This window comes from Psittacula echo, assembly GCF_963264785.1.
Source record: "Psittacula echo genome assembly, chromosome: 6".
Lineage (NCBI taxonomy): Eukaryota > Metazoa > Chordata > Aves > Psittaciformes > Psittacidae > Psittacula > Psittacula echo.
In genome coordinates, this window is record NC_137743.1 from 39,220,992 (window position 1) to 39,247,330 (window position 26,339).

Genomic DNA, 26,339 nt, shown 5'->3' on the forward strand with positions numbered 1-26,339 from the left:
AAAATGAGTGCACTTTAGCCAAACACCAAAATACCAAAATCCAAAATCAGGCTATGATTTCAGCATGTACTTTACTTTGTCTTTGTGGATATCAGCTGGACCCAACAGCTGCAAGTAAAATTTATGTTTAATTACAAACTTAAAAGGAGAAAACTTTGATGGACCTATATAGTGACCCAATCCAAAAGCATACCAGAGGCGAGTGATTTTATTATCTGTCCACAGCACTAAAATGGAAAATTTGTATTAAAACTCTCTTAAAACATTATGAGTTTTACATAAATTATGCATACTCTTTTGAAATTAAAAATAACTGTAAGTCAGTTATTTACCTTTTTTTTTTTTTTTTTAATTAGGTTGCCCTCCAGTATCTGCACTTTTTACCAGCTGACTGGTAAGGAAGAGATCCCTGAAAGAGATCAACTTCTTGCCTCTTTGGTCATTTTCATTCTGGTTATGTAAAGACAGTGTCTGAAGGTGGTCCTCTTTCCTTCACAGCTTCAAAGCAAGAATTACTGGGACCAAGACTAATGAGATAATGACAAGGATTATATCTGTTGATGTTACTCCTGATATTATAAACCCCATGTTTCCCATTCTACGTTTTAAAAATGCTTGTATAGATAATATAAATGAGTGCTGCACAATAGCTTCTTACCTACAACGGTGTTTCTACAAGAACAGTATTGACTCAGTGGTTAAGTGTGGAATAGCAGAGACACAGCTTAAATCCTCTATTCCTAGCAGTGCTCTGAAGAGAAAAACGAGACATCGCTGGGTTTTGATTCTTCTCATTCTTCCCTACAAGGAAAGTTATATTTGTGCTGCCTCTAGGCAAAGTACCATCCCACGTGAACAAAAAAGGATGAAACTAAGATCACATCCATTTCATCTTGCTGCTGCTACTAAGGCGCAGAAACTCTCCGCAGATGCTTAAGTCCCTGACACTGTAGCTGCAGTGCTCATATGTCACAGTAAATGATTCATTAAAAATGCATGGACAGATTGATCTGAGAATAAGGAAAAAAGATCTGGAGTTTAAGGCAAAAGGAAAATAGAAATGAGAAGCCAAAAGGTAGAAAATGGAAACACCCCCAAAAGCCACATGAGAAAGGCATGCAAAAAGACATCTAAAAGAAAGAGGAGACAACAACCCTGCTGACATTCAATATGCCTACTTGGGATAAAACTCATCCTTTTACTAGCAATAAAAGCAAAAGCCTGGAGAAAGACCAAAGCCCTTAAAGCATTTTGCATCAAGTACCTCACAAAAAGATGGTAGGCAATTTCTGCTAGGGCCTGTACAACATTTGCACTGAATTACCTAATTTTACTTTAATGTAATTAAATGGGAGCAAATCCCTAATGCAGATATAGATAACTCTATTGATATTGTGCCTATAATGACATAACTGAAACAATATTAAGGTGCTACATCCATGCAACAAAACTGTTTCTTATTATTTGCGTATAAAAATTGAGTATATATGTACGTCTCCTTATTTGTTTCTTTTCACATGCTACATTACGCAGGTCTGCGAAGGCTTATGTGCAGCGCCAGTGCAGTTGAAAGCAGGCTGATGCTTTTGGAGCAGCATGGAAGTTCTGATTAGGCTCCCAGATCCTAGTTACCAATAGTCATCTTAATTCATACACCACTTGCTGTGCTCCCACTCAGCCTCAGAACTGGGAATGAAAAAAGAGAAGGATAGGTTCATTCGTGGTTCTTGCAGTCCTGATAAACATGTGATTGACAGGACTAACCTTAGACGATTACTGGTTTTCTAGTATTTCCCGGATGGCCAGAAGGCTTTACTCTGCTAAAAGAATCTTGCAAGCCAAAACCCACCCATGCTTAAGAATAACAAGCTATTTGAATAAGAGACACTTTACTATGACATTCAGGCAAATTATGTTACATAGGTGACGTATTTAATCTATTTTTCATTAAAAATAACTGGTATAACATGAGTATGGACCATAACTTATATTCTGTCAGTTAAAAAAAAAAGCCAGATACCTACAATGAGAAGTATATATATATAATCACACACATGTACAATAGCAATATTTTTAGCTACAATTTCCTACTCATGTGGCAACATGATGAGCATTTTGAAGAAGCTGAGCCAAGTGAAAATACAACCTGCAGAACAGGTCATGTTTAAATATTCTGCTATTGAAGAATATTAAAACCTGCAGATTAAGTAGGAGTGTTGTAATACTTACATTAATTAATGCTTATAAATCATTCTGAAATACTTGGATAAAGGATGGCATAAAAAGTGTTGCCACATGTCTTGATCCTTCTAGGTGTGTACAATCCCTTACATCTTATTTTGCTTTTTGGATGGTTCAAATAATCAAAAATATCCTCACTGGATGAATTAAGTGTTGGTGTTTGAACACAGCAGTGAAGCACCAAGGATGCTTGCATCCTGATTAAGAACTCGAGCAGCCACCTCAATATAAATATACTTAAATACCTACATTTCCTCATGTCTAAATCCAAGCACTAGTGGTGGTTCTTCAGGTCTAGATACTGAATGCCTCTGTTAATCGATGAATTAGCGCAGCTCAGACTCTACTGTTTATTCACATATGTGAAATATCTTATACATACTATTCCTTCCAATCTAGTATCACTAGTATTCACATCACAAAACCCCCTAAGGCATTGCTATTAAGCAGACTGAAAAGGAAGGTACCTGGAAACACTCCAGACCTGTCTGGTGCTACTGAACAACATAACCAGTTTTCAGAGAACTTGGTACTTCTTGCTTATACAACACAAGTCTTTATAAAATACAGAAAAGCCAGCAGTAATGCCCTTAATGTTTTCCTGCACTGATCTCATGATCTAAGAGGCATGTCTTCCTTTTAAATCAGAAACAAATTAAGTATTTTATGGCATCCATTTTAAAAAACATAAGTGTGGGGAGTGTCACCGAACTCAGAAAGGAGCAGAATCACTGTCCTTAACGGAGATAATTTAGTGCAGAAGTTTTAGCTAGAGGTACCACAAGTACGCACATCTTACGCAAAAGGTAAAAACTGGGAAATTATTCATCCTGCTGTCTTCCCTCTATTTCAAACTCAGCACATGTTCTGCTTTATACCTGCCGCTCCGGAGCACAAACCCTTTGCTCTGCTCTTGCACAGCACGTAGAACAATGCGGTGTTGTGCCTGCCTGGGTAACTTCTAAAGGCTATCTCGCTGCAAATAAATACTGCAAGCCACAGGTCCGCAGCAGCCAAAGGACAAACAATGATAGGAAACAGAAGTTTGTTGTGATCTGGAGGGTACCGAGCAAGCTGCCACAGGCCGGAGGCGTGGCCACCATGCGAGCTGAGCACCCAGTTCTTCGTGGTGATCAGCACAAACATAGTTAATTGCACGTGAGACGCTCTGGTTCAACCACCGATTAACGTTGAACCTTGGCATGACAGCATCTGAAGGCAAGGCTGTAAAACACACCCTGGACGTTGTGGCCATGACCCTGAGGAACACGTCTGCCACGGGGATGATCACCACATGCCCATCTCCCACCAGGACTCCCCAGTGCCATTCCAGACTGCGGGTGGGAGACGCAGGGCCGAGAAAGCAGCTCTCGCACCAGTGGTAGCAACTCACAGCTTTACACCAGCTCTTACAGTGGTTCGATTTTTCCATCACAGCGCTCCGACACCTAAGACCGGCCGCGCTCAGGGCGGAAAGCTCCCGAACACCAAGAGCAAGCCCCACAAAGGTGGATTAATAATACAGGGAGGGTGGGACCGGGAGGCGCCAGCTCTTCTCCTCCAGCGCCGACAGGGACGGGCGCAGCGAGCAGGTGCCGGCGCGCTGAGCGGCTGGGTCCGTCCCTTACACCTGCCCGCACGGTACGGCGCGGCCTCAGGGTGTCACCGAGGCGAGAGGCGACAGAAACCGGCCCACAGCGCCCTTCCCGCCGCACGGCGCGCAGGACATCAGCGGGAGGAGTCCAGCGAAGACGCGAGAGCTGCCGCGCCCAAGGGGCGGGAGGGTAGGCGGGAGCAGGCGCGCACGAACGTACGCGCTTGCTGCGTGCGTTGCGCGGCGGCGCGCCCGCGGGCAGGTAGGGGCGCAGGGAGCGCGCACCGCCCGCCCCGCCCCGCCCCGCCAGGGGTGGAAGCGGGCGGGGCTAGGCGGCGGCCGCCAGGCCGTGAGTGGGTAGGACGGCTGTCAATCCGGGGCGGGGCGCGGCCGCCCGGCGTCGCGCGACGGGGTGCCGTGATTGTGGGAAAGGAAGGGAGGGTGGGGGAGGGGGAGGAGGAGAGGAAACAAAAACAATCGTCCGGGTGCCGCCATCTTGGGTCCGTTCTCCACGCCACACAAGTGAATGGGTAGATATGAAATTACCACAGGGGAGCAGCAACAGCAGCAGGGTACGGAAGGCTGTGCCGAGCTGCCAGCTGGACTCGGGAGACTCTAGAAACGGCTCTTGCCGCCGTCGCCACCCAGAGAAAATCCCCAAGCTCGGCCTTTTCTCCTCGCCAACCCCTAAACTGCACTCCTGGAGGGACAAAGTTGGTCTCAGCCGCTCTGCCTTCGCCGTCCGGGAGACGAGAGATTTGCGTTTGGCAGTGGTTTCCTCGGAATCGGGAGTGAGCCGGTGTCAGAGTTAGGGGAGAGGGTGACGAGGGGACTCCTTTCCCCGCCGCCCCCCGGCCCGGGCTCGCCGTGTGGGAGGCACGAGGAGCAGGCAGCGGGAGCCCCGCAGGCGTTTCCTTCCCACCCCTGCTATTTCTTATTCTTTTCTCCTAAAAGGAAAAAAAGGAAAAAGAACTGGACTGAGTTACAAGGACGGCCGGGACTGTCGCTGATCTCCGTGCGGGCGGGGGTGCGGCGAGGAACCGATGTCTCCGTGAGGAGTTAAGAGAGGAGGCGAGTCGCAGCCCTGCTTCCCGGGAGGAGGAAACCCGCCGCCCGCCAGGCCAGCACAGAGCTGCCCGCTGCATCCTCCCTTCTGGTGCCCGCAGTCTCATTCGCCGCCTCTTCGCTTCCAAAGAAGCTGAATTCTCCTGGAAGCACAGCAAGGAAGGATTTGCCATAAAGAATATATCACCTCCTCCCCAGCGGCTGGATACTGCATTTTAATTTTATTTTATTTTTCCCCTCCAGTCGCTCTTCTGTGTTTAAATACCAAATATAGCCTCGTGGGGGGGGGGGGGGGGGAGGGGGAGGGGATGGAAATCTCTTAGAAGAATTTGAAATCTTGCTGGGATTCGGGAGTGCTGCTCTTGCACGGCCCAGGAGATAGGACCGCGGTGACGGGGGAGAGAAGGGAGATGTGCAGCTCTGGCTGATGAGCGAAGGACTGGAGATCTGCCGCTTCTCAGGAAGCCCGAAGGTTGGTTTATTATGAGACTGTTGTTTTTCCCTTTCTTCTCTTCTTGTTTACGCTAAATCCCTCAGCATTAGTGAGGAAAACCGAAGTGTTGCCCAGGTGTAGCTGGTGGCTTTCTGGTTTTAAAGGTAGTTTTCATCAAGAAACTGACAAAAACTTCTTCCCTTCACCCGGAGCCTTTTGAGGTTTGAAACTGAGATGAAGCTACTTTTCTCCCAAACACTACACGTTGTATAAGGGGAGCCAGGACGAAAACGTATTTACTGACTTCGGTACGACTTCCCGACACTCGGCACCCACGAGGGATGCTTCACGGAGCTTAATTGTTGATAATTTTTTAAGTGGTTTCGTGAAATACTTTTATGAATTAATTTTTTGCCACTGTTCGCACAGAAGCCAAATGGCACGTGTGTTTTGAAACACAGTTCCAAATATATCCATCTCTCAACCCGGATTCTCGTCAGAAAAAGACGGAGGGAGATCATCAGTGTCTAAACAAATCTGATTTTACTGTTTTATGAACATTATCTGCTGTTACAGCAATATTATGTTGCTGTAGATTGCTTTATAACGGTTCAGCAAGAAGGGAGATTTCCCACCTTGCAGGACCCGGGAAACTGGATACTTAGTGTCACTTAAATGTTTTAACAGCATTGGAAAATGGGAGCTGCTACTAAGTTGGCGATCGCTGTTTTTCTTATCTCTTGTTCTTCAGGTAAGTGAATGTTCCTGGTTTTATCTCTTTATATGTAAGGTTTTGGGTCAGCACTTGAAAGCTTGAAGTAACTTCATCGATTAGTACAAACGAGAAGAATTTATTTTTTTTTTAAATAACAAATGGTTGGTTATGTCAGTGACTGTAAAGGCAGAAGCTATTTTCAGCGTTACTCTTAAGAATTTATAACGTGAGCACTTCAAACGCGTGCAGCGTTTGTATTTCAGATCAGTTGTGTGGAACAAATGTGGAGACATAACCACCTGGTGTCACATACAGTAATCCGGCAATGCAGTTATTAGCGTTTCATGGTGTTTCTTTAAATAAGAATAACCTAACTGAAGTACTCTTAACTTCAATTAGATCTCTTATTCCGGACCATTCATTGATGAATGGCAGCCTTAATTAATGCTTCATTAGTTTAGAATACTCAGAAAGTGTTAGCTCGTCCTTTAATGATGGTTGAGGGGTTTGAGCATGTGTAGATGTATGCGCAGAATTGGGCTGAAAAGGAAGACTTTCAGGTTCTAAGCAATCTTTGTATTTTGCTATTCAGTAGGTCACTACCTTGTAGTGCAAAAAAGCACTTTCCTCTTTAAACAGCAGCTCAGCGTCCTGAGGAACTAGGGGTGTGTGAGGTCTTCCCCATGCTTCTTTAGGAGGAAAATTGTTATGGCAGCAACCAGTGGTTGGGGAGAGCTGTTGATATGTTTCTGTTTGAAGCTCCCATCAGTTTCACAAAAAAACCCAAAAACCCAAAAAAAACCCTGTTGTGAGCTATCTAACGGCTCTTGTAGTTACATGGCAAGTCAAGCACTTTCTGCTTATATTTGGAATGTGTGTACAGTCCTCTGTGTATCTTGAGCTACATTTTTTTATGTTCTTGCAGTGTGCAGATGTACACTTGTTTAGCAGACAAGCGCGCAGCTTTTCAGTGTAGCTGGTGTGAGGGAATCTTGAGATCCGTATAACAATGCCTTTTAAAATTTCAGTGTTATAAGGTACAGGATTTTGCTGAACAGAACGTTTTCTTGTGGTTAGTAAATGGATAGTCTAGTCTTATGTCTGTAGCTGTATTGATCAATTCCGTGTATGCTGAATGTGCTGTGAAACGACGAGCGCTGACAGAAATAAACCAGAAAAAAATCTTTTCTGTTTTAACCAGAGAAACAACAGAGCAGGTTAACGACAGGCAGAAGGTTGTTGCTTGGGTTTTTTAATTTATTTTTTTTTATCAGCGTATACCATTTATTCCTCTCAAAACATAACATGTTTTCTTTTAACAGTTTTTATCTTGCAGTAGAAAATGCAAAAATCTTTCATCTTTTCCTCATGCCTTATTTTTGAGTTACTCCAGCAACATTCCTCTTAGTTCAGGAATATGTTTTGTAGGGAAACTTTTTCCCCCTCTCAGTGACAGTTTCTGAAAGACTTGGTGCCATCTGCTCTTCATGTCTGCCTCTCTCTTCCACGTCCTCCTATTAAGATCCTTTTGCCTAGAGCACAGAATAGTGATCTTGTTGACATTACCTATCCTACTTATTAAACAGAACGGTTAAACAACAAAGGCCGTCTTTTTATTTCTTGCTCGGGTTGTTCTCGGTGAAGTAAAACGAATGTTTCTCTTGCTTGGAGATGGAATTAATCTTTGTTAAATGAGCAGGAAACTGTCTGCAATTCGGACTGCTTTTCATGTTAATGACATTGTTTTGGTGGTTATTCCAGTAGTACACATGAATTGTTCTGGTATTTAACAATTACTAAACTATTTTCTACTCGCCTAAAATTTTAGAGTATCTGTAGTCCTGGTATAGGTCTAAAAATAAATAAAGTTAAGAGTAAGGTTTTGTTTTATGTTCATAATGGCAAGATTATGTAAGCTTTTAGCTCGCAGTACAGCAGTGTTTCTCTTTTTTAACTGTGATTTGTTTTGGTTTAAAGTCATACCTGATCAATTGATTCTAATATTGTTGGAAGAGAAATTTCTTTTTCACTCTTCAGTCTGAAAGATGTCTGCCCAGGCTGTATACTTAAGAGTATTGTCAATGGTTGAAGAAATCCTAGAATTCAGGTATAAAGATGTCTGGTTTGTCCTTCTCCAGTATGCAGTCTCCAGCTACTCTGTGTGTGTGTTAGGGAGTGGGGGTTTTGGTTTTATGTATTTATTAATTTATTTGTATATGGAACTATTTTCTGCAGTTGTTTACATAGCCAATTAGTACTGGTGTTCCTTGAAGAGGTGAAAATGTGGGGGTTTTTTCCCATGTGGTGGGTGTGGAAGTGGTCTTCAGGTTGAAGAAGTTTTATTTTACTGTCTATAAATGTTGTATGAAATTCTGTAAATGAACTTCAGATGGATAGGAATTTCCAGTGAATCTGGTAATCTTTGCTAAGAGATTGAAAGATACTTCCCTTTTCTAACTAAGAGTTTTGAAAAAGAGCATCTGTGTTATGTTTATTAGGCTTTAAAATATTTGTAGATGCTTGGATAAGAGTGGGTGTAGGTTTACACCCATTCTCACTGATTCAAGAGAATGAGATGAATGTGTATTAACTAAACATTAAAACCTTGTACCCAGGCCAAGGTTTTCTCTGTGCCCTCTAATACATTTTTTTTAATGTAAACCCATGTGTATTTTTGATTTAATAAAGAACATAAGATCCGAAAGTAGTAATAGAATGCTTAGGAACAATTTAATATGCTTCCTGTGCCTCTTCTGTAGGTAAGATTGTAGGTGCTTAAAAAATAAAAATCGTAAATAAAATAGCTTGTTCATTAAAGAACACTTCTCTTTAGCTATTATCTACGTTCTCCTCAAGGAAGTGTGCTTCTGTGTCCTCTGGTTTTGTGATTGCTGAGTTACATCCTAGAAGTTTTGGGAATAGAGAATGTATACTTTCATACTTTTCTGTGGTGTTTCAGAATATATACCTCATGCAGCTGAATGGGGAGCTGTTTGAAATAGTGGATTGTTTTCAACCAAAATCTTACGTTGTGGTTCTATGTAGTTTTTAACATCTCATAGTTCCTTTTGTTACTCTTAATCTCCATATTTTCCAAACCATCATTTCTTCTGAGCTGCTTGCACTGCCTTTGGTACCTGGTGGTCCATCATCAAAGTAGTCCTGCAGCTCTGAGTCTCTTGCAGGGGCAAGACCTATATCTGTTAAAACTCAAGCTGAATTCATGCTGAAAATCATCTATGCAAAAGGTTGCACATCAAAAAAGTGTTAATCCTCTTTCTTTCTAATGATGGATCATTCTCAAGCTGGTCAGAAAGTCTTAAGTAATTTTGCTAAAGGAAATGGCACATCAGAGAGACCTTTGTAGTTGAAGTTTTCATTACATGGAGAACATTTTATTCTTCTATTTTTTTTTTTTTTTTAACCTTCTGTCTCAAACCAATTATTACTAAGGGGTGTGTGATCTTGGTGTTTTTTTTGTTTTGGTTTTTGGTTTTTTTGTTTGGTTGGTTGGGTTTTGTTTTTGTCGATGAAATCCTCCGTTTCTTGCCAGAAAAGAAAAAAAAAAAAAGAAAAACTAGATTCAACTGTGAAGCCCAAGATACTGCCATGGCTTCAGAAGCTGACTAGTTAGGTGTTCTAAAGGAATTGTGAGGGGTGTGAGGTTAGTATTTAATTTTACTACTGCAATGTGTTTTTGACTGTCATTTCATTATTAATTTGGTAACACCTGAAAATCCTACCAAAGGTTTATGAGTATTGTTTGTGAAATTGTTTCTGTTGGTATTTTCTCTTGTAGCTGTCCGTGATTGTGGTTGAACTCTAATCACTTTATTGCATAGGCAGAGCAGTAAAGCTATTCAGACTTAGTACTGCTGTTAAAGTAAACCCTTGCTCAAGATTCCTGTTTTATAGGACTGTACACTTTTTTTATGTGTGCTGCCATTAGGCAATGCCCCAGCACTCTTGATGTTGCTGTTGAGAGCAGGACTTGTAAACCTACTTTTAATGCTGTTTTCAAGCATAGATAGTTTACATAGATGTAAATGTTACATAGTTCAAAAGTATCATGGCTCAAGGTTGATGTTATAACTTTGATTACAAATCAGAATTCTGTTACTACTATGTTATCTGTTAAATATCAACAGCAGTTGAAAACCCTAAATCTGGGTTATGAAAAGTAACTGTACTTGTGCTAATGCCATACTAGAGCTGGTAAGCGTACTTCTAGTAGAACTCTTCTTAACAAATGTTTCTGGAGAGATGCTGCTGTCATCGGTTTATCTGTATATTCTCAGTCTTAATTCTTTTCTCATAGAAAAAGCTTAAATTTGTCTTCAAATGCTGGATGTTATGTAAATTGGCTGGGGGAGGTCTTCTCTGTGAGGGGAAAACTGCTTTCTGCTATATGGGGGTGCAAGAAGGTAATTATTGCTATCAAGAATAAAAGTTTTCAGCTAGTTTTAATGGAGAGTTTTTGACTACTATTTCTTTCCCTTCTTCTTTTCTCCCCCACTTCAATCTCCTCTCCCCCTCCCCTGAATGTGGGGATGAAATTCCTTAGGTGATGGCTTCAGGTGATTTGCAAATGAGGATAAACAAATACTGCTCTTCCCCCCCCCCCTCCCCCCCCCGCTTAACTATAGAGATTCTTTTCTCATATCATTACCTTTAGGTAGGGGGAAAAGTAACAGTAACTTAAATGTTTTTTCATTTTTACTGATTCTACCTTTTCTTCCAACCTTTTACACTTCTAATTTTGATATTGACTGGCTTTGAACTCCGTAGTTTATTTCTTTTTGAAATTGGAATTAAGTTGCCTTTGAAATCATCATTATAAAGTTTACAGGTATGGTGTCTGGATCTTTTGAGAGATAAGTAGTCTCCTTTATTCACAGACAAATGTGGTGGACACAATCTGCAAAAGTAAGTCTTTTTGAGATATCATAGAATCAACTAGGTAGGAAAAGACCTTTAAGACATCAAGTCTAACCATTACCCCAGCACTGCCAAGACTACCACTAAACCATGTTACTAACGCCTTCATCGACACAGTTCTTGAACACTTCCAGGGATGGTGATTCCATCACTTCCCTGGGAAGCCTGTTCCAACACCTGATCACCCTTTCTGTGAAGAAATTTTTCCTAGTACCAAATCTAAACCTCCCCTGGCACATCTTAAGGCTGTTTCCTCTTGTCATATTGCTTGTTACCTGGGAGAAGAGACCAATCTCCACCTCACTACAACTTCCTTTCAGGTAGTTAAAGGAAGTGATAAGGTCCTGTCCCCCCCAGCCTTCTCTTCTCCAGACTAAACAACCCCAGTTCCCTCAGCTGTTCAGAATCATTCACATGATTCTGAGCCTAGATATGGCAAGTCCTGGCTACTTATCCTTAGGAAATCATCTGGAAAATAATCATTATAATATGGCTGTAAAAAATAAAGGTTGACAAGGCACCTGGTTGTGGAAGAGCTTTCTTGGTGATGGAGAGATGCATTTCCACCACTTAATTAATAGAAAGCAGATTAGTGCAAATATCTGCTTTAGCTGGTTGGAAAAATACATGGTCTGTTAGCTATCTGATGTTCCTGAAAATGAGAACTATTTAAAAAGATCAAGAAAATTATGGATTTTATAGCCAAGTTCTTGTGTGATGAAATCTTAATGTGCTTTTGTTGCCTTAATGCTTAAAATTCAGCACATCTTATTTCCTGTTATTTCCGTATGGAAATTGAAGTGTTACTGAATGCCAGTGACTTTATGTGGCATCTCTTCCCTCCCTGCAATGTCTGTGTGGTGGAGGTTTTCTTAGAAACAGTTTTTGACTACAGTGCCAAACAGCAGAGTATATTTAGGGTTAATCCCACAGAAAATGGATATTTACTGCCATGTTGCTTACATTGCGTATCTATGTGGCTAAGGAACCCAGACATACATTGGATAGATCAAATAATTCAGTTGCTGGTGGAAAGAGCAGAGAAAGGTTTATCTACTGCTGTAATTATTGTAATAGTTTCACAGTAAAGTAAGCCTCAATGAGTAAGGTCAACATTCATGGTTTTCTTCTGAATTTCCTAATTAAAGCTGTAACTGGAAGCAAGCAGTCTGGGTAGGAAAAAAAAATAGACAATTCATGTTCTAACTGGAGGAATAAATCTTTGGTTATGTGGTTAAAGGTATTTGAAAAACACTTGGAAGTGAGAGAAGCATTTGGGGGAAGACTACCTCTTCCTGCAGTCAGAAGCAGCTGGAGGTAGCGCTAGTGTTAGGCTGGGATCTATGGAGGATGGATATTGGAGGTGTAAAGTACTTCCTTGTACCCACCTTCAGTTAGGTGCTGTCACAAAGAACGGAATTCCTTTTAGATAGTTCTGTGAAAGAATACACCTTCTCTTATATCTTCCCTCCTCCCTCTCCCTTCTGTTCCACAGTTCTCCCGAATGAATCCCATTTTCAAACTCACAGTCAAAGAAGGGTGAGCAGGATGGCAGTCTTCACCTCTCTGGAACTTTCTCTGTGATGGTCCTCTTAATGAACTGTGCTGCTGTTGCTTTCAGGCAGAAGCTTTGTTATGGAGAAAATGAGCAAGTGACATATTTAGAATTGCATAGATGCCAGCGAAGGTTTGGGTGACAGCTGTGTAACCTAAAATCTTGGTGAGTTTACAGTATAGCAGTTGAAGAACAGGAGCACTTGTGTATTATTTCCTGCTCTGTTTCAGTGAGATTTTTTTGGAAGGTAAGGTTAAGTATTGCTGAACTGTGAAAACTTGCCTTGTATAAGTACAGGTATTCATGTATTCTACTGGTATCAATTGGTGCAAGATAATCTGTTTCAATCAGGATGCAGAATCAGTCCAAAATGGTAATAATTTCAGTGTTATTCTTGTTATCCACTGAAAAGGCTTGTTAATAATTATTAAACTCAATGGACCTGGCCTTTGTATGATGTTGAGTACCTTTTGTTGGCAAGATGGCTATGTGGTGTTGAAGTAATTTAAGTAGTGAGATACTGCCTTTTGAGATTCTTCATTTTGTTAAGGTATGATTTCTGGTTTTAAGGATTTATATGAAGCTGTAATTAGGTGGTAATTCAGTTCAAAATGCTGAAAGCAAAATGTAATTAAAAGCAAACCCCTATATGCTCTTAAATGTGATGGGTATGTAAGAAATGACAAAATACTTTTTTTGCCTTTATAACTCTCTAATTACAAGGCGGAAACATTGCCTGTAGTTGGGGAATTGAACTAACTGAAAGGCAAGATGCTAGAGAAGAATCAACGTTTTATAAATGCTGGATCTTGGCTAAAATGAAAACCAAGACTATTTCTCAAACTCCTTTGTTTTCTGAACTTTGAGATAGTCATCAACTAAGCTGAAACTCAGAAAATCAGCCTATTTTGCATCTACAAATGGTAGGTATTGTTTTATAATCTAGTTCTGTTGTGTTTTACTGTCTTCATAAACTTCGACACAATTTAAAGCTAGTATCTGAACATAAGACATCTAATTTCATCCAAAGGTTTTGTTTTCAGAAATTGTCTGTATCATTATCTTGAAAATTGGGAACAAGAATCTATATTGCTTAGAGTTTTGTTGCTTTTCTATAGCTTTAACTCATTTCGCCTTACATTCTTAAATGGGATGCATTCAATGTATTGTCATTTCACCAGAAAAGAGTGAGTTTTTGTAACTGAAGTTGAGAACTTTCTTGTGACAGATCAACTTCTGAAGTTGGATGGTATTTCCATCCTTTTTAGAAATGAAGGATATTGTTCCTGTATTTTCTGGAAGATAGCAAATTTTTTATGGGTAAGTCAACATGCAGGTTTTATTCTGGGCAAAAAAAATGGAAAGGGGGAAGGTAACTCAGTGATTTCTATGTGTTTTGGTTGTGGTTTTGTTTTTTGTTTTTTTCTTAATATATAGGATTGACTGTAGATCTGAAGAATGTTTGATCTGTAGCTTGTCTCTTTTTCTTAGTGAAATTAATCTGCAGAGTGAATGCACATACTGCTTTGCTATTAGTGCAGTCCTGATACTGTTCTTTGCCGACTGGTGTCTAATGAGATGACATGCAAGCACGGTTTCAGGGATAGTGCAGGCAGGGGGATAGTGCCAAGAGTCAGCACAGTCAGGACTACCAGAATTCCTGCAGCTTCAGCACTTCAGTATGTCCTCATCTCATGTTTGAGAGCGTGGAGTATACCATCAGTATGCTGCGGAAACATTATAATGATTTATACTGGGTTACAGCTTAGCTTTTGTGGTACTTTGGATGTTCAAACCGAAATATTGTCCCACTTACAAAAAAAAAAAAAATGCAGAGGAAAAAGGGGAGGAATGAGGGGCAAACCACACACACACCCCCCCCCCCCCCCAACAAAACAGCAACAAAAAAAACCCACCAAAACACACCAAACCAAAAACCCCCAAACAACCAAACCAATCAACCAACTAACCTCTTTGGGGCCAGAACAACATCGCATGGAAAAACGAGGAGGAAGTCCACAGTCAAGTGCTATATGGAATGGATGTTCTCTGTCTATGAGATGTAGCCTATGGTCCAGTGAACAGTCATAGAATCATAGAAAGGTTTGGGTTGCAAAGGACCTTAAGATCATCTAGTTCCAGCCCCCCTCCCATGGACAGGGACACCTCACACTAAATCATGTCACCCAAGACTTCTTCCAACCTGGCCTTGAGCACTGCTGGGGTGGAGCATCCACAGCTTCCTTGGGCAACCTGTTCCAGTGCCTCACCATCCTCACAGTGAAGAACTTCCCCCTTATATCCAATCTAAACTTCCGCTTTTTAAGGTTGAACCCGTTACCCCTTGTCCTATCACTACAGTCCCTAATGAGGAGTCCCTGTCCAGTATTCTTGGACCTGTTGTGAGCTGCAGTCTAGTTACATGATTTGAAGAAAAAAAAAAAAAAAAAGAAAAGCCTGGTTTGTGTTTAAAGATTGTTTCTATTTTAGATTAATATTGATATTAATATTCATAATAATGGCTCAACAGAAGTCGTAGTTTCCTATTTGAAATTAATTTTTTAAATCATAGCAGCAGAAATTCATTTGTGTCATCAGACTATCTTCTCCAGCTTTGTGTCCAAATCATTGTCCACCAAATCCCGAGATTCTTTTCAGCAGGCCAAGTCTGACAGTTGCTGGTTGTACTGATGCGTAGGGTGCTCCTTCCCAGGGCTCAGGGCATCGTGTTTGTCCTTGTTGAGTTTTGTGAGATTCCTCTTGGCCCACCCCTCTAGACTGTATAGGTCTTTTTGAGTGACTCTACTACTATTGAGTACCCCACCCTTTGGCATTGTCTGCACACACACTTGTGTGTGTTACACCACCTCCTCCAACCATTGATAGAGGTAGAAAACAAGAGGGGGCCTAGGGTGGGCCCCTGGGGGACTCTGCTGGTGGTACTTCGCATCCTGCTGTAGACATGTTCTTTATGTGAGCAGGCCTGTTCCAATTGCACGCTGGCTGTATCTCAAGCTTTATTTGCTAGCTCACATAGGTGATTTAAACTTAATTTTAGCAGCTTCCTTACTTTTGGTGGCTTATAAACTTGTGATTCTGACTTTTTTTTTTTTTTTCTTCATAACTGAAGCTGTAATAGCATGGCCTTTATTTTTTTCAGGTTCAGAGTTCTTATCTAGATAATGCTAATCTTTAAATACTGCCTAAATGATCATAGTGATATTTATTCTCTCAGATGTATTTTGAATACTTGGATTTTCAATATCAGCATGTAAGTTTAAATTTAATCTGATTTTAAAAGTTATTTTTAAATATGAGTAATCATTTTATCAGGCCTTCTAACCTGAAAAACTGTTTACTTTTAGGAATTTTGGGGAGGAGCCACATAAAGAGCAAAGTGGTTTAATTTGATTGTTCAGTTACAGTGTTAAATGTATGAGACAAAATTAAACTTTGCAGCAAGTAACTTAATTTTAGAAATTTTTGATAATTTTGTCAGTGGAGGGTACAGATAGTTCTCTTCAGCCCATAGTAATTACAGAACTGAAGAGTTTTTTAAAAATATTTACATGTTTCAGGGTTGAAAAGCATTTAGGCTGTTAAAGTCACAAAAACTGTAAACTGGACACAATTGTTTGAAGTACTGTACTTCTAATAATAAATTATCTATTTTTCATCATCATGTTTATAAAGCTACTTTAAAAGTAGCATAGGAAAGATCACTGGTTAAATACTTTCATTTTAATTCTCTGATCTTTGATTTTGGAAAGGGTCTGTTTTGCAAGTTGCCCCTAGGGATAATTGTATTTTGTTAAATTTAACACAAAGCCTGTCAAAACAGTTGTCTTAAATGGCTTCTCAAATGTTACGGTTTGATTACATTTTGTTTAACTTAAGGTTGTGGCACATACTTGGAGGGAACAGACCCCAACAAATTAGGCCTCGACTAACCATTTGGAGTAAAATGAATCAGTAGTGAAATCTTACCATAGCTCATAGGTGCCCTGTATGTTCTAAGGGCAAGATATAGAACCATGAGTAATTTGTGAGAAGGTTATATAAAACCATGAGATTGTTTTGCTCCATTTCTGCTGCCAAGTAAATTCCCTCCTCCCTAAGTAAAACAGCCCCAGACTCAGTGAGGAGTGGCTTACCAACACTGGAAAACCACCTATGAAAAAAAAATACTTGATGGTTTCATGGAAATCTTCTGTTTCTGTTCACTTGAAAAAAAATGTCAGAGACCTTCAAAGAAGTCAAAGGTGCTCAGGTCCCACTTTTTACTTGAGTAGAAATAGAGTGGATTTCTCACAAAAAAATCTTTTTGCTCCTGTATGCAGCTGTACTTTTCCGGGGGCTTAAAATTTTGCTTTATTTGCCATCCATCAGGATGTCTTTTGGTTGGCTTTTGACCCTTCCAAATCAGGGAACTGTACTTGTAACAAATTGAACTTAAATCCCCCTTTTGTTTCTCTCATATGATGTACAAATATTTCTATAAACTATTGCTTTTTAAAGCACATCCCTTACCCTGTTGTGTCCCACCAGACTTTGTGAGGGCAGAAGCTTTTGTTCTTTTCTAGCATCCTTTTAATATACTGATACACATACGTGCTTTTGAGAACACCTACACAGAGGCTGTATAGTAGATGAGTTGCAAAATAAACTGGTAATCCAGCTCTTAAAATTAGGCAGAAGTATGATTGTAAGTAGACTCATTTATGGCATATCCTAAGGAGGACCATCTTCTAATGAACTGTCATGAAGATTCAGCCATAAAACAAATTTAGTTCTTGTTGTTTGGGGTGTTGTTTTTGTGTGGGTTTTTTATTTGTTTGTTGATTGGTTTTTGTGTCTGGTGGTGGCTGTTGTTTTTAAATCTTGAGTTTAACAGTGATGAGAAAATGTACCAAAAATGATGGTATTGATATTACTGTAACGATATATGAGAAAAGAATATTTCTTGGGTTTATGTAATCAGTGGTGTCCTTCTGATATCAAAACCAAAGGAGTTTCTTTATGTTGAGAATTTGCTGCTTCTCAGTGTGGTAGAAAGGTACGAATGATAAGAAGTTAAGTCTTTTCCCAGTCATCTTTGAAGTGTTGTTACTTAAAATTTCTATTGTATGTCAATTTGAGATTGCATTTCTAACTTTAAGTGAGCTTCTTTCTTTGATTTAGTATGAAGAAAACTTTACAGTTTATACATAATGATAAATATTACATCATAGATTTATTTCTCTGTTGGTGTCTTGTAGGTTTATGTAGGGTATTTAAGAAAAACTGATTGGGGAACTGGGAGACTGACCGTTCCTCTTCTCTGTGCCCTCTTCCACATCCACATGCCCTCTTCATCGTGGAGTTAACACTTCACTGTTGATTCAGTCCTCATATACCAGCCCTTGTGGCTGTCTGACATTGAGCTGGCCTGAACCAGCAAAAGTGACTTGAAAAAGCAGCATGAGAGTGGTACCAAACTCAACAGGAGTTGGGTTAAAAGGTGGTAGGAGAAGGAAAGAGATGGGTGGAATAAAGGCTGGCAGTGAGTGTGTGTGAATTCACCTAGGAAACGAATTTTCAAGGGAGAATGACACATCAAGGCTGATGAATAGAGCTGTTCTGTGTACGTATTGGGTAAGAAAGGAGAAATGACAAAATTAATGACCATTTTTAATAACCTTAATCTTTAAAAAGAACTTCTCTTTTCAGAGTTGTTCTGAGGACCTCAGTGCATGTCTGTATCACAGGATTTCTTCGCTTCCCTTGCTTTCTAAATATCTTCACATCGCATTCATCTCTAAGGGCCTAGATTAAACATTTCCAGGCAGAAGGGTAGACCACTGTCTCTTGCAGCATTGCTCAAGGTGTACCTTTGCTCATCCTCCATTTCACTGATACAGAACTACTGTTGTTACGCATGGATGTATGAGGCTTGTGTATGAGAGAGAGCAGCAATCTAGCAGTGAAAAGTTTTCATTGTCATCATTCACTTAAGGGGAACTTCTGTTGCACTTGAGGGTATTTCAGAGGTAGAAGGCAGCAAAGTTCCCATATTTATGGAGAGATGTCACAAAGTGGCAGAGCTTAAACCTGCATCTGTGGAATCTGATGCAAAGGAATAGGTGGTAAAATTAATTTTTATCTCTTTGCTGGTAACAGTGATGTAGGAAATAAATAGGAGGTTCAGACTGCTACAGTGGGCTATAAAATCCAATTACATCCCACGTTTAAGAAAGCAACTTGGGAAGATTACTTGCAACATAATTTTAGTAGTGTCTGATTTGTGGTATTTGGATTTTAACCTCAAGTTGCCCTAGAAGGTTACTCCAAGCAGGTAGGCATAAAACTTTATGCAAAAACTCTGGAAAAATTCACATCCATAGAATAGCACTCAAGGATCTAGAAAGAATGTAGGTGAGGTACTTAAGATAATGAATGTCACTTAGTAGTTCCTGAATGTAGTGAATTCAAAACACTCAACACAGCATCAGTAATCACATTTACAGAGCCAGGTGAGCAAGCCAGTGGAACCAGCGCAGTTGGGAATGCAGAGCAGTTATAAACAGTCACTGAAATTACAAATGCTGTAAACCAGGGAAACCTTATAAACAGCAGAGCATCCTTGCTGAAAGGAGAGATGTGGCTCTGACCAGTCGGGAGACTGTGGTACTTGCAGTTCAGCTGCTAACCAAGTCTTTGGGGAAACTACCTAAACTCTTCAGCCTTTTGTTACGCCCTAGTGTGAAGTAAGCTTCAGGCTTTCCTCAGACATCATGTTGCTTTTAACCTTCCCTGAAACTCTTCCCTGTGAACTTCTGTATTAAAGTCCAAGCATGGACAGCCAAAGTGAGATATATTAGTTCCTAGTAGCAGTACTTTGAAATTCTGAGGCAGGGGGTGAATCCACAAAAAATACATGACTAGAAATCCAGATTAGTTTCAGAAGCATGGAGGAATCTCAGGTGTTATATGAAACCTCTTGTCTTTTTATTTCTTCCTAGCCATGGTCTTTTGCAGCTCAGCTCAAAACCTGCCTTCCTTTTAGGAAGAAAGAAGCTAATATTCCAAGGCTCAGGTTGCTGTTCTCTGTTCCTTTGGCTGCTTCCAATTAACTGTGACATTTAAGTTGCTTTGTGCTTAAACAAAGCAGAAATTTTAACCCTTTCTTCCCTGAGGTGATGGCATCTGCTGAGGTCATCTAAGTTAGCACAATGACTTACTGCCACCAGAAAGCAGAGGTCTAAATATACATTGGTTTCCTTTTCTATGTTCCCTCTAGCGAGGCTATTCATTCTCCAGGGAGCATAATGTTCCTTTTGTATTTGCCTTTGCCAGCACACCTTTCTGTTCAACTCAGCTCCATGCCCCAGTCCCTAAAAAGTGTTTGTTTATTTCATACTGGAGTAGTATTCTGGAATTTTGGGAACTAAAGTGTGTTATGGAGAGGTCTAGTAAGTTCTGGAGGAAGGACAGGATAAGTGGCAGTGGAAGCAGAGACAGATAAAGCACTAGTGAGACTTCTGGCTCTCACATTCTTCGTATCCTTTTCCAAACAGATTTAGAGCATTACATGTGAAAAGCATATTACCTCTTTTTGGTAGACTAGTCTTCATCCGACTTGGCACTATGGAACATCTTATTTGTACAAGAAAGAAGAACCCCAGTGGGTTTGATGTGTGCTACCACTGAATTGCAGCCACAGAGGCTGAAGCAAATGGAAGTAAATGACTAAAATCCTCTGGTCAGATGATCTTCAGCCCATGTGGAATCTGACTGCTCTGAGGTTGACAAGGTAATTGAAGCCTGGGCCCTCTCTTCCGAACTGATGAGCTTTTACACAAAAAGCTCTTATGTGGGATTTCTAGTAACTGCTGTCTTCTGAAGAGTGAGCTCTCCTCTAGTACATGTATTCTTTCAAAAAAAATATTGGTTATCCAAGTGGATGGCCTCAAGCCTGGGAAGGATGACTGGATGGAGGCAGTATGTCTACAAATTTTAGCTTCTGTTCATGCTCTGGATTCCCTACTGATTTGCTTAGAGAAACTCTGCTCAGTGGTTAGGAGTCTGGTGTTTTCTTACTGACTATACAGGGAACTTGGGTACTTAAGTTCATGCCATTACCTGTCTTGGTCTATCTGCATAAGTAAAAGTATAGTCAAATAAACAGTGTAAGAGAAGAAACAAAGGCAGTTGGAATGTTACATCCACTTTAACTGTAGAACATTACTTTAAAGTATATTTGAGATAAAGGTAGGTGTCAGTCTGTGGTTCCATTTGTTTTTTAGGAAAGCTTTTGTTGTAGGAAAGGTAGCTCAGACAAGCCTGGGATTACCTGTATTGTTTCTTAAACACCAGTCTTGCCCCTCCTGATAGGACAGAAAAGAACATTCCTAAGAGTGCTACACAGGGAAGTTGAGTCACTCTTGGTGTTTGGCCACTGACTTACCAAATGTGTTGGCTGTGTTGACTACCTGTAGGTAGTCTTTGTCCTGAAAGGAAAAAAAAAACAAACAAAACCACCCCCCCCAAAAAAAAAAAAAAACAACCACAACAAAAAACCACAAACCCACAACAACCCCCCCCAAAAAAAACCAAACAAAAAAACAAACAAAAAACAAAAAACAAACAAACAAAAAAAACAAACAACAAAACCAATTTTTCTTACTTGGAAAGGCTGTTCTGTTGATTTAGTGATGCAGCTTTTTAGGTACTCATTTAAATGCTCATTGACTGCTGCAGAAGAAATACTTGGAACAGGCAAGACATGAAATTTCTCCCACAGCTTCTTTCTCTTTTTATTTTTTTATTTGTAATTGTGAAGCTTTGGTGCTCTTCTGGACTGCTGAGAGAATGTATTGCTGAAAGAATTCCTCACTTCTGACAAGAGAAACACCTGTTTCTGCCTAAACCAGAAGCACTCCTGCATCAAAGACAATATCTGGCAGTAGAAGCCCTTAAATGTCTGTTTATGAATATATATCCCTTTCTGTGTAAGATACTCCAAAAACAACTTTGAAAGGTCTCCTGAGAAAGTAAGCATCAGTGTAGTGGGGATTACTGGCTATATGGAAGAACATACAGCACTAGAAATACATCAGCATTCTGTCCATAACCTTAACACCTGAAGAAGCTTTATTTTACTATTAAAGAAGTGTGTTCTCTTGGATGTAGTATTTTTTTTTCCTCAATACCTAGGAGTAGAAAGTTACATATGAGCACATATATAACTGAATCTAAACTAAATGTAAACAACTTGAAATCTGTTTGTTTTTCTCTTGTAAGTGTCCTGAGAAGTCTAAACAACACTCTGGAAGATTTGGCTTTTAAGCATCATTCTCTTTTTAAATGGGGTTGGGAATTTGGCGATAATGCCCTAGCTACAAGTACTTACCAATGATTTTTTCCATCCCAGTCCATACAAGCATACTACCTTCATCTTGATATCTACAGAAATGCATTTCAGGCATGGTTTTGGGGCTGAGCACCTCTAACTTGTCTTTGCTCTTGATCAGCCAGCTGTTTCACATGGAATTGAGTGAAGTGATTGATGAGGTATTTTAAATAGTAAAAGTACAATCTGGTGATCCGTCATGAGTAAATGTACAACTCGCAGTTTTGGAACATGCAGAAATAAAACATGGTCTCCCTGATGGACAAAATCAGGGAGGATGACTTTTTCAAAGGGGTTTAAATTTGGTCTGGGTGGAACTTCTAGATAAGTAATTCCTGATTGCTGAATACTCCTGACAAAAGCTTTTAGTTAAATTTTGAGTTAATGTTTCAAAAGCATCAGACAGCGTTGTCTTCAAAAGATATTTCTGATGAAAAAAGTTGAGTTCGAGATCCTCAGAATAGTGAGAAGAGCATGCAACAAGCTCACTGCCCTGGGCTTCAAGAGAGCAGACTTTGGCCTCTTCAGGAACCTGCTTAGTAAGGTTCTATGTGATATAGCCCTAGAGGGCAATGGGTCCCAGGACTGTTGTTTGATATTCAAGGATCACCTGCTCCAAGCTCAGGAGTGTTGCATCCCAACTAGAAGGAAGTGCAGCAGGAGGGCCAGGAGACCTCCTTGGATGGATAAGGAGCTGCTGAGGAAAATTCAAAGGAAAAAAAGAGGCTTATAGAAGGTGGAAGCAAGAACAGGCAGCCTGGGAAGAATATAGGGATGTTGTCTGGGAAGCTAGGGACCAGGTTAGGAAAGCTAAGGCCCAGTCAGAATTAAACTTAGCTAGGGATGTTAAGGATAACAGAAAGGGATTCTATAATTACATTGCAAATAAACGACAGACTAGGGACAATGTGAGCCCTCTCTGGAAGCTGTCAGGAGAACTGGCTGCCCTGGATTTGGAGAAGGCTGAAGTTCTTAATGACTTCTTTGCCTCAGTCTTCACTGGCAAAGGCTCTGACCACAACACCTGAGTCTTGGAAGGTGGACGTAGGGACTGTGAGAATGAAGACCTTAGGCCCACTGTAGGAGAGGATCTGGTTCGAGACCATCTTAAAAACCTAAACGTGCACAAGTCCATGGGACCTGATGAAATCCATCCACGGGTCCTGAAGGAGCTGGCAAATGAAGTTGCTAAGCCACTGGCCATCATATTTGGAAAATCACGGCAGTCAGGTGAAGTTCCTGACAACTGGAAAAAAGGAAATATAACCCCCATTTTCAAGAAGGGGAAAATGGATGATCCAGGGAATTACAGACCAGTCAGTCTCACCTGTGTGCCTGGCAAAATCTTGGAGCAGATTCTCCTGGAAGGCATGCTAAGGCAAATGAAAAACAAGGAGGTGGTTGGTGACAGCCAGCATGGCTTCACTAAGGGGAAATCCTGCCTGACTAATTTGGTGGCCTTCTATGATGGGGCTACGGAACTGATGGACAGGGATAGAGCAGTTGACGTCATCTATCTGGACTTGTGCAGAGCGTTTGACATTGTCCCGCATGACATCCTTGTCTCTAAGTTGGAGAGACATCAATTTGATGGGTGGACCACTCGGTGGATAAAGAACTGGATGGATGGATGCACGCAAAGAGTTGTGGTCAATTGCTCGATGTCCAGCTTGAGACCAGTAACGAGTGGTGTCCCTCAGGGATCGGTGTTGGGACCGGTCTTGTTCAACATTTTTGTCGGTGACGTGGACAGTGGGATTGAGTGCGCCCTCAGCAAATTTGCCAGTGACACCAAGCTTTGTGGTTCGGTTGATATGCTGGAGGGAAGGGATGCCATCCAGAGGGAGCTTGACATGCTTGTGAGGTGGGCTGATGCCAACCTGATGAAGTTTAACCATGCCAAGTGCAAGGTCCTGCACCTGGGTTGGATCAATCCCAGGCACAGCTACAGGTTGGGCAGAGAAGAGATTCAGAGGAGCCCTGCAGAGAAGGACTTGGGGGTGTTGGTCGATGAGAAACTTAACATGAGGCGGCTGCAGTGCGCGCTTGCAGCCAAGAAAGCCAACTGTATCCTGGGCTGCATGAAAAGGAGCATGGCCAGCAGGTCAAAGGAGGTGATCCTGCCCCTCTACTCTCACTCATGAGACCTCACTTGGAGTATTGTGTGCAGTTCTGGTGTCCTCAACATAAAAAGGACATGGAACTGTTAGAACAAGTCCAGAGGAGGGCCACCAGCATGATCAGGGGACTGAAGCAGCTCCCGTATGAAGATAGGCTGAGAAAGTTGGGGCTGTTCAGCCTGGAGAAGAGAAGGCTGTGTGGAAACCTCATAGCAGCCTTCCAGTATCTGAAGGGGGCCTTTAAAGATGCTGGGGAGGGACTATTCATTAGGGACTGTAGTGACAGGACAAAGGGTAATGGGTTAAAACATAAACAGGGGAAGTTTAGATTGGATATAAGGAAGGAGATCTTTACTGTGAGGCTGGTGAGGCACTGGAACAGGTTGTCCAAAGAAGTTGTGAATGCTCCATCCCTGGCGGTGTTCAAGTCCAGGTTGGACAGAGCCTTGGGTGACATGGTTTAGTGTGGGGTGTCCCTGCCCATGGCAGGGGAGTTGGAACTATGTGATCTGAAGGTCCTTTCCAACCCTAACTATTCTATGATTCTATGAAAATTAGGCGAATCTGTGTTTTCCTGCATGTGTACTTAGATTGAGCGGGAACCTTAATAGCCAAATGCTTTATGACAGCTCATGAAAAATAACTACTGTTTGAAAAAATTTATTTTCTCATCTCTTGCAAACAGGAGAGAAGTTCTAGCGTCTGTGTTTGTATTTTAGAGTTTTTATATGTGTAGACGTGTTTTTGAGAGGGCAACATTAAAGGATTATTCCTTGCACTTGAGATTCCCTTTCACTTAAGGCCTCTATTGTGTAACTACTGACTCCTGAAACGGGAGCTGGCCGTCCCCTCCCTAGGACAGGTTTTCACAGCCTGCCTTCTGCTGGACCCAGCAGTTGTGTGGCAGGAGGGAGGGCTTTGAATCAGCAGTTACAATCTTGTGCAAAGTTCACTTTGCTTCCACTTACCATATGCTTTTGAAAAGTTAAATTGTAGCTCATGTAGTTATGAGTCTATAGTTGTTTCCATAGTCCTGAAAGAGTATTTAGGGCATGGAGGGGAATCAGAGATTGCAAGTAAGGCAGGTTCGGAACAGTTAAATCTGTGGTGATAGGTTCATGGGAAGCGCTGGGTAATTAACCTGCTGCTGTGTGTTTGTTTTACTGATTCTAGGCAGTTAATGTCTGAATTCTCTTCACACTCTGCATGTTTGAAGCATACGTTGTCAGCATATTCAGTATAACGTGCTGCTTGCTTTAAACTTGCTTATTCTGGATGGCTTTAGTCATACTGGCAATAAAGTCATTGCAAATGGTATAGGCTAATCCAAAGTAATTTTCCTGGGTTCTTTTCAAGTTGCTTTGGTGTTTTGAATCCTCTGCATCAAGCAACCTGATGTTGCTTGAGTGAAATAATCAAAGCTAGTTTATGTGTAATAGCACAGCCTGTGACTTGTACTCCTGTACCCAAGTATAGATTTCTTTTCCATGGTCTGAAGAATCAGGCATTTATAACTTTTAAAATTAAAAAGTTAAAAAAAGTTTAAAAAGTTAAAAAAAGTAAAAGTTAAAAATTCTAGATTCCTAGTTACCTCACCTGAGTTGCTGATGGTCTGAAAAGTTTCCTCATCCTTTGTACTGTGTGCAGCTGTTGAGGCAGATACTCAAGGAGTTCTCTTGCCAGCTTTCCCAAAGTCTTAGTCAACACAGAGTAGTCTAGGCCAGTCTGATTTTCCAAAATGCTGTGAAACCAGAAACTCAGGATAATTACTTAGTATTAGCCTATGATACAGTCCATAAAGAGAGGTTTCTTTGCCTGTTGCTTACCTGCCTCCATGTACAGTAGGTGGAATACTCTTTCTAAGGAATCCTGTGAGAAACTGGCATTATTGTAAACAGCCATGTAACTTCTACCATGGCTTAAGATTGGGAAGTTCTGGTGAGTTTGTGCTTGTTAGAGAATGACATTAATAGGCAGGATTATAACTTCTTTTTCGTAATCTTTTGTGCAGCATAACTGAAAAATTGTCTTTTCCCTCTCCTATTGAAAATGTATTGTATTCTGGTAATTTCTTGTGAGTGTTGTTGAAGACAGCAGAGAACCTGTCTGGAATGTGCCCTCAGGAAGAAACTAGTGGAGTGTCCCTTTGGTGGTCTTTGTCCTCTTACCTTTGATGGGAAGGAGAGATGGGGACTGTTGCCTCTGGGCAGGGGGAGTGCTCATGGAAAATGTGTTTTGGGAGCCCTGCTTGAGACTTTTATTGCATGGAACTTACCAAGTTCTAATA

General features: G+C 40.9%; 1 protein-coding gene across 2 annotated transcripts in view; it reads left to right on the forward strand.

The window, feature by feature from the left end:
• The first annotated feature begins 5,222 nt into the window (after positions 1-5,222).
• The window catches only part of ACVR2A (activin A receptor type 2A), a 72,636-nt gene continuing 51,519 nt past the window's right edge, over positions 5,223-26,339 (forward strand). Inside the window, exons 1-2 of one of the 2 annotated variants that reach the window (XM_080620720.1) lie at positions 5,223-5,372; positions 6,021-6,084. In XM_080620720.1, the coding sequence (XP_080476846.1) occupies positions 5,328-5,372; positions 6,021-6,084 (109 nt within the window). In that variant the 5' untranslated portion in view covers positions 5,223-5,327. The remainder of the gene's footprint in view (positions 5,373-6,020; positions 6,085-26,339) is intronic. The other variant, XM_080620721.1, reaches the window with a different exon arrangement.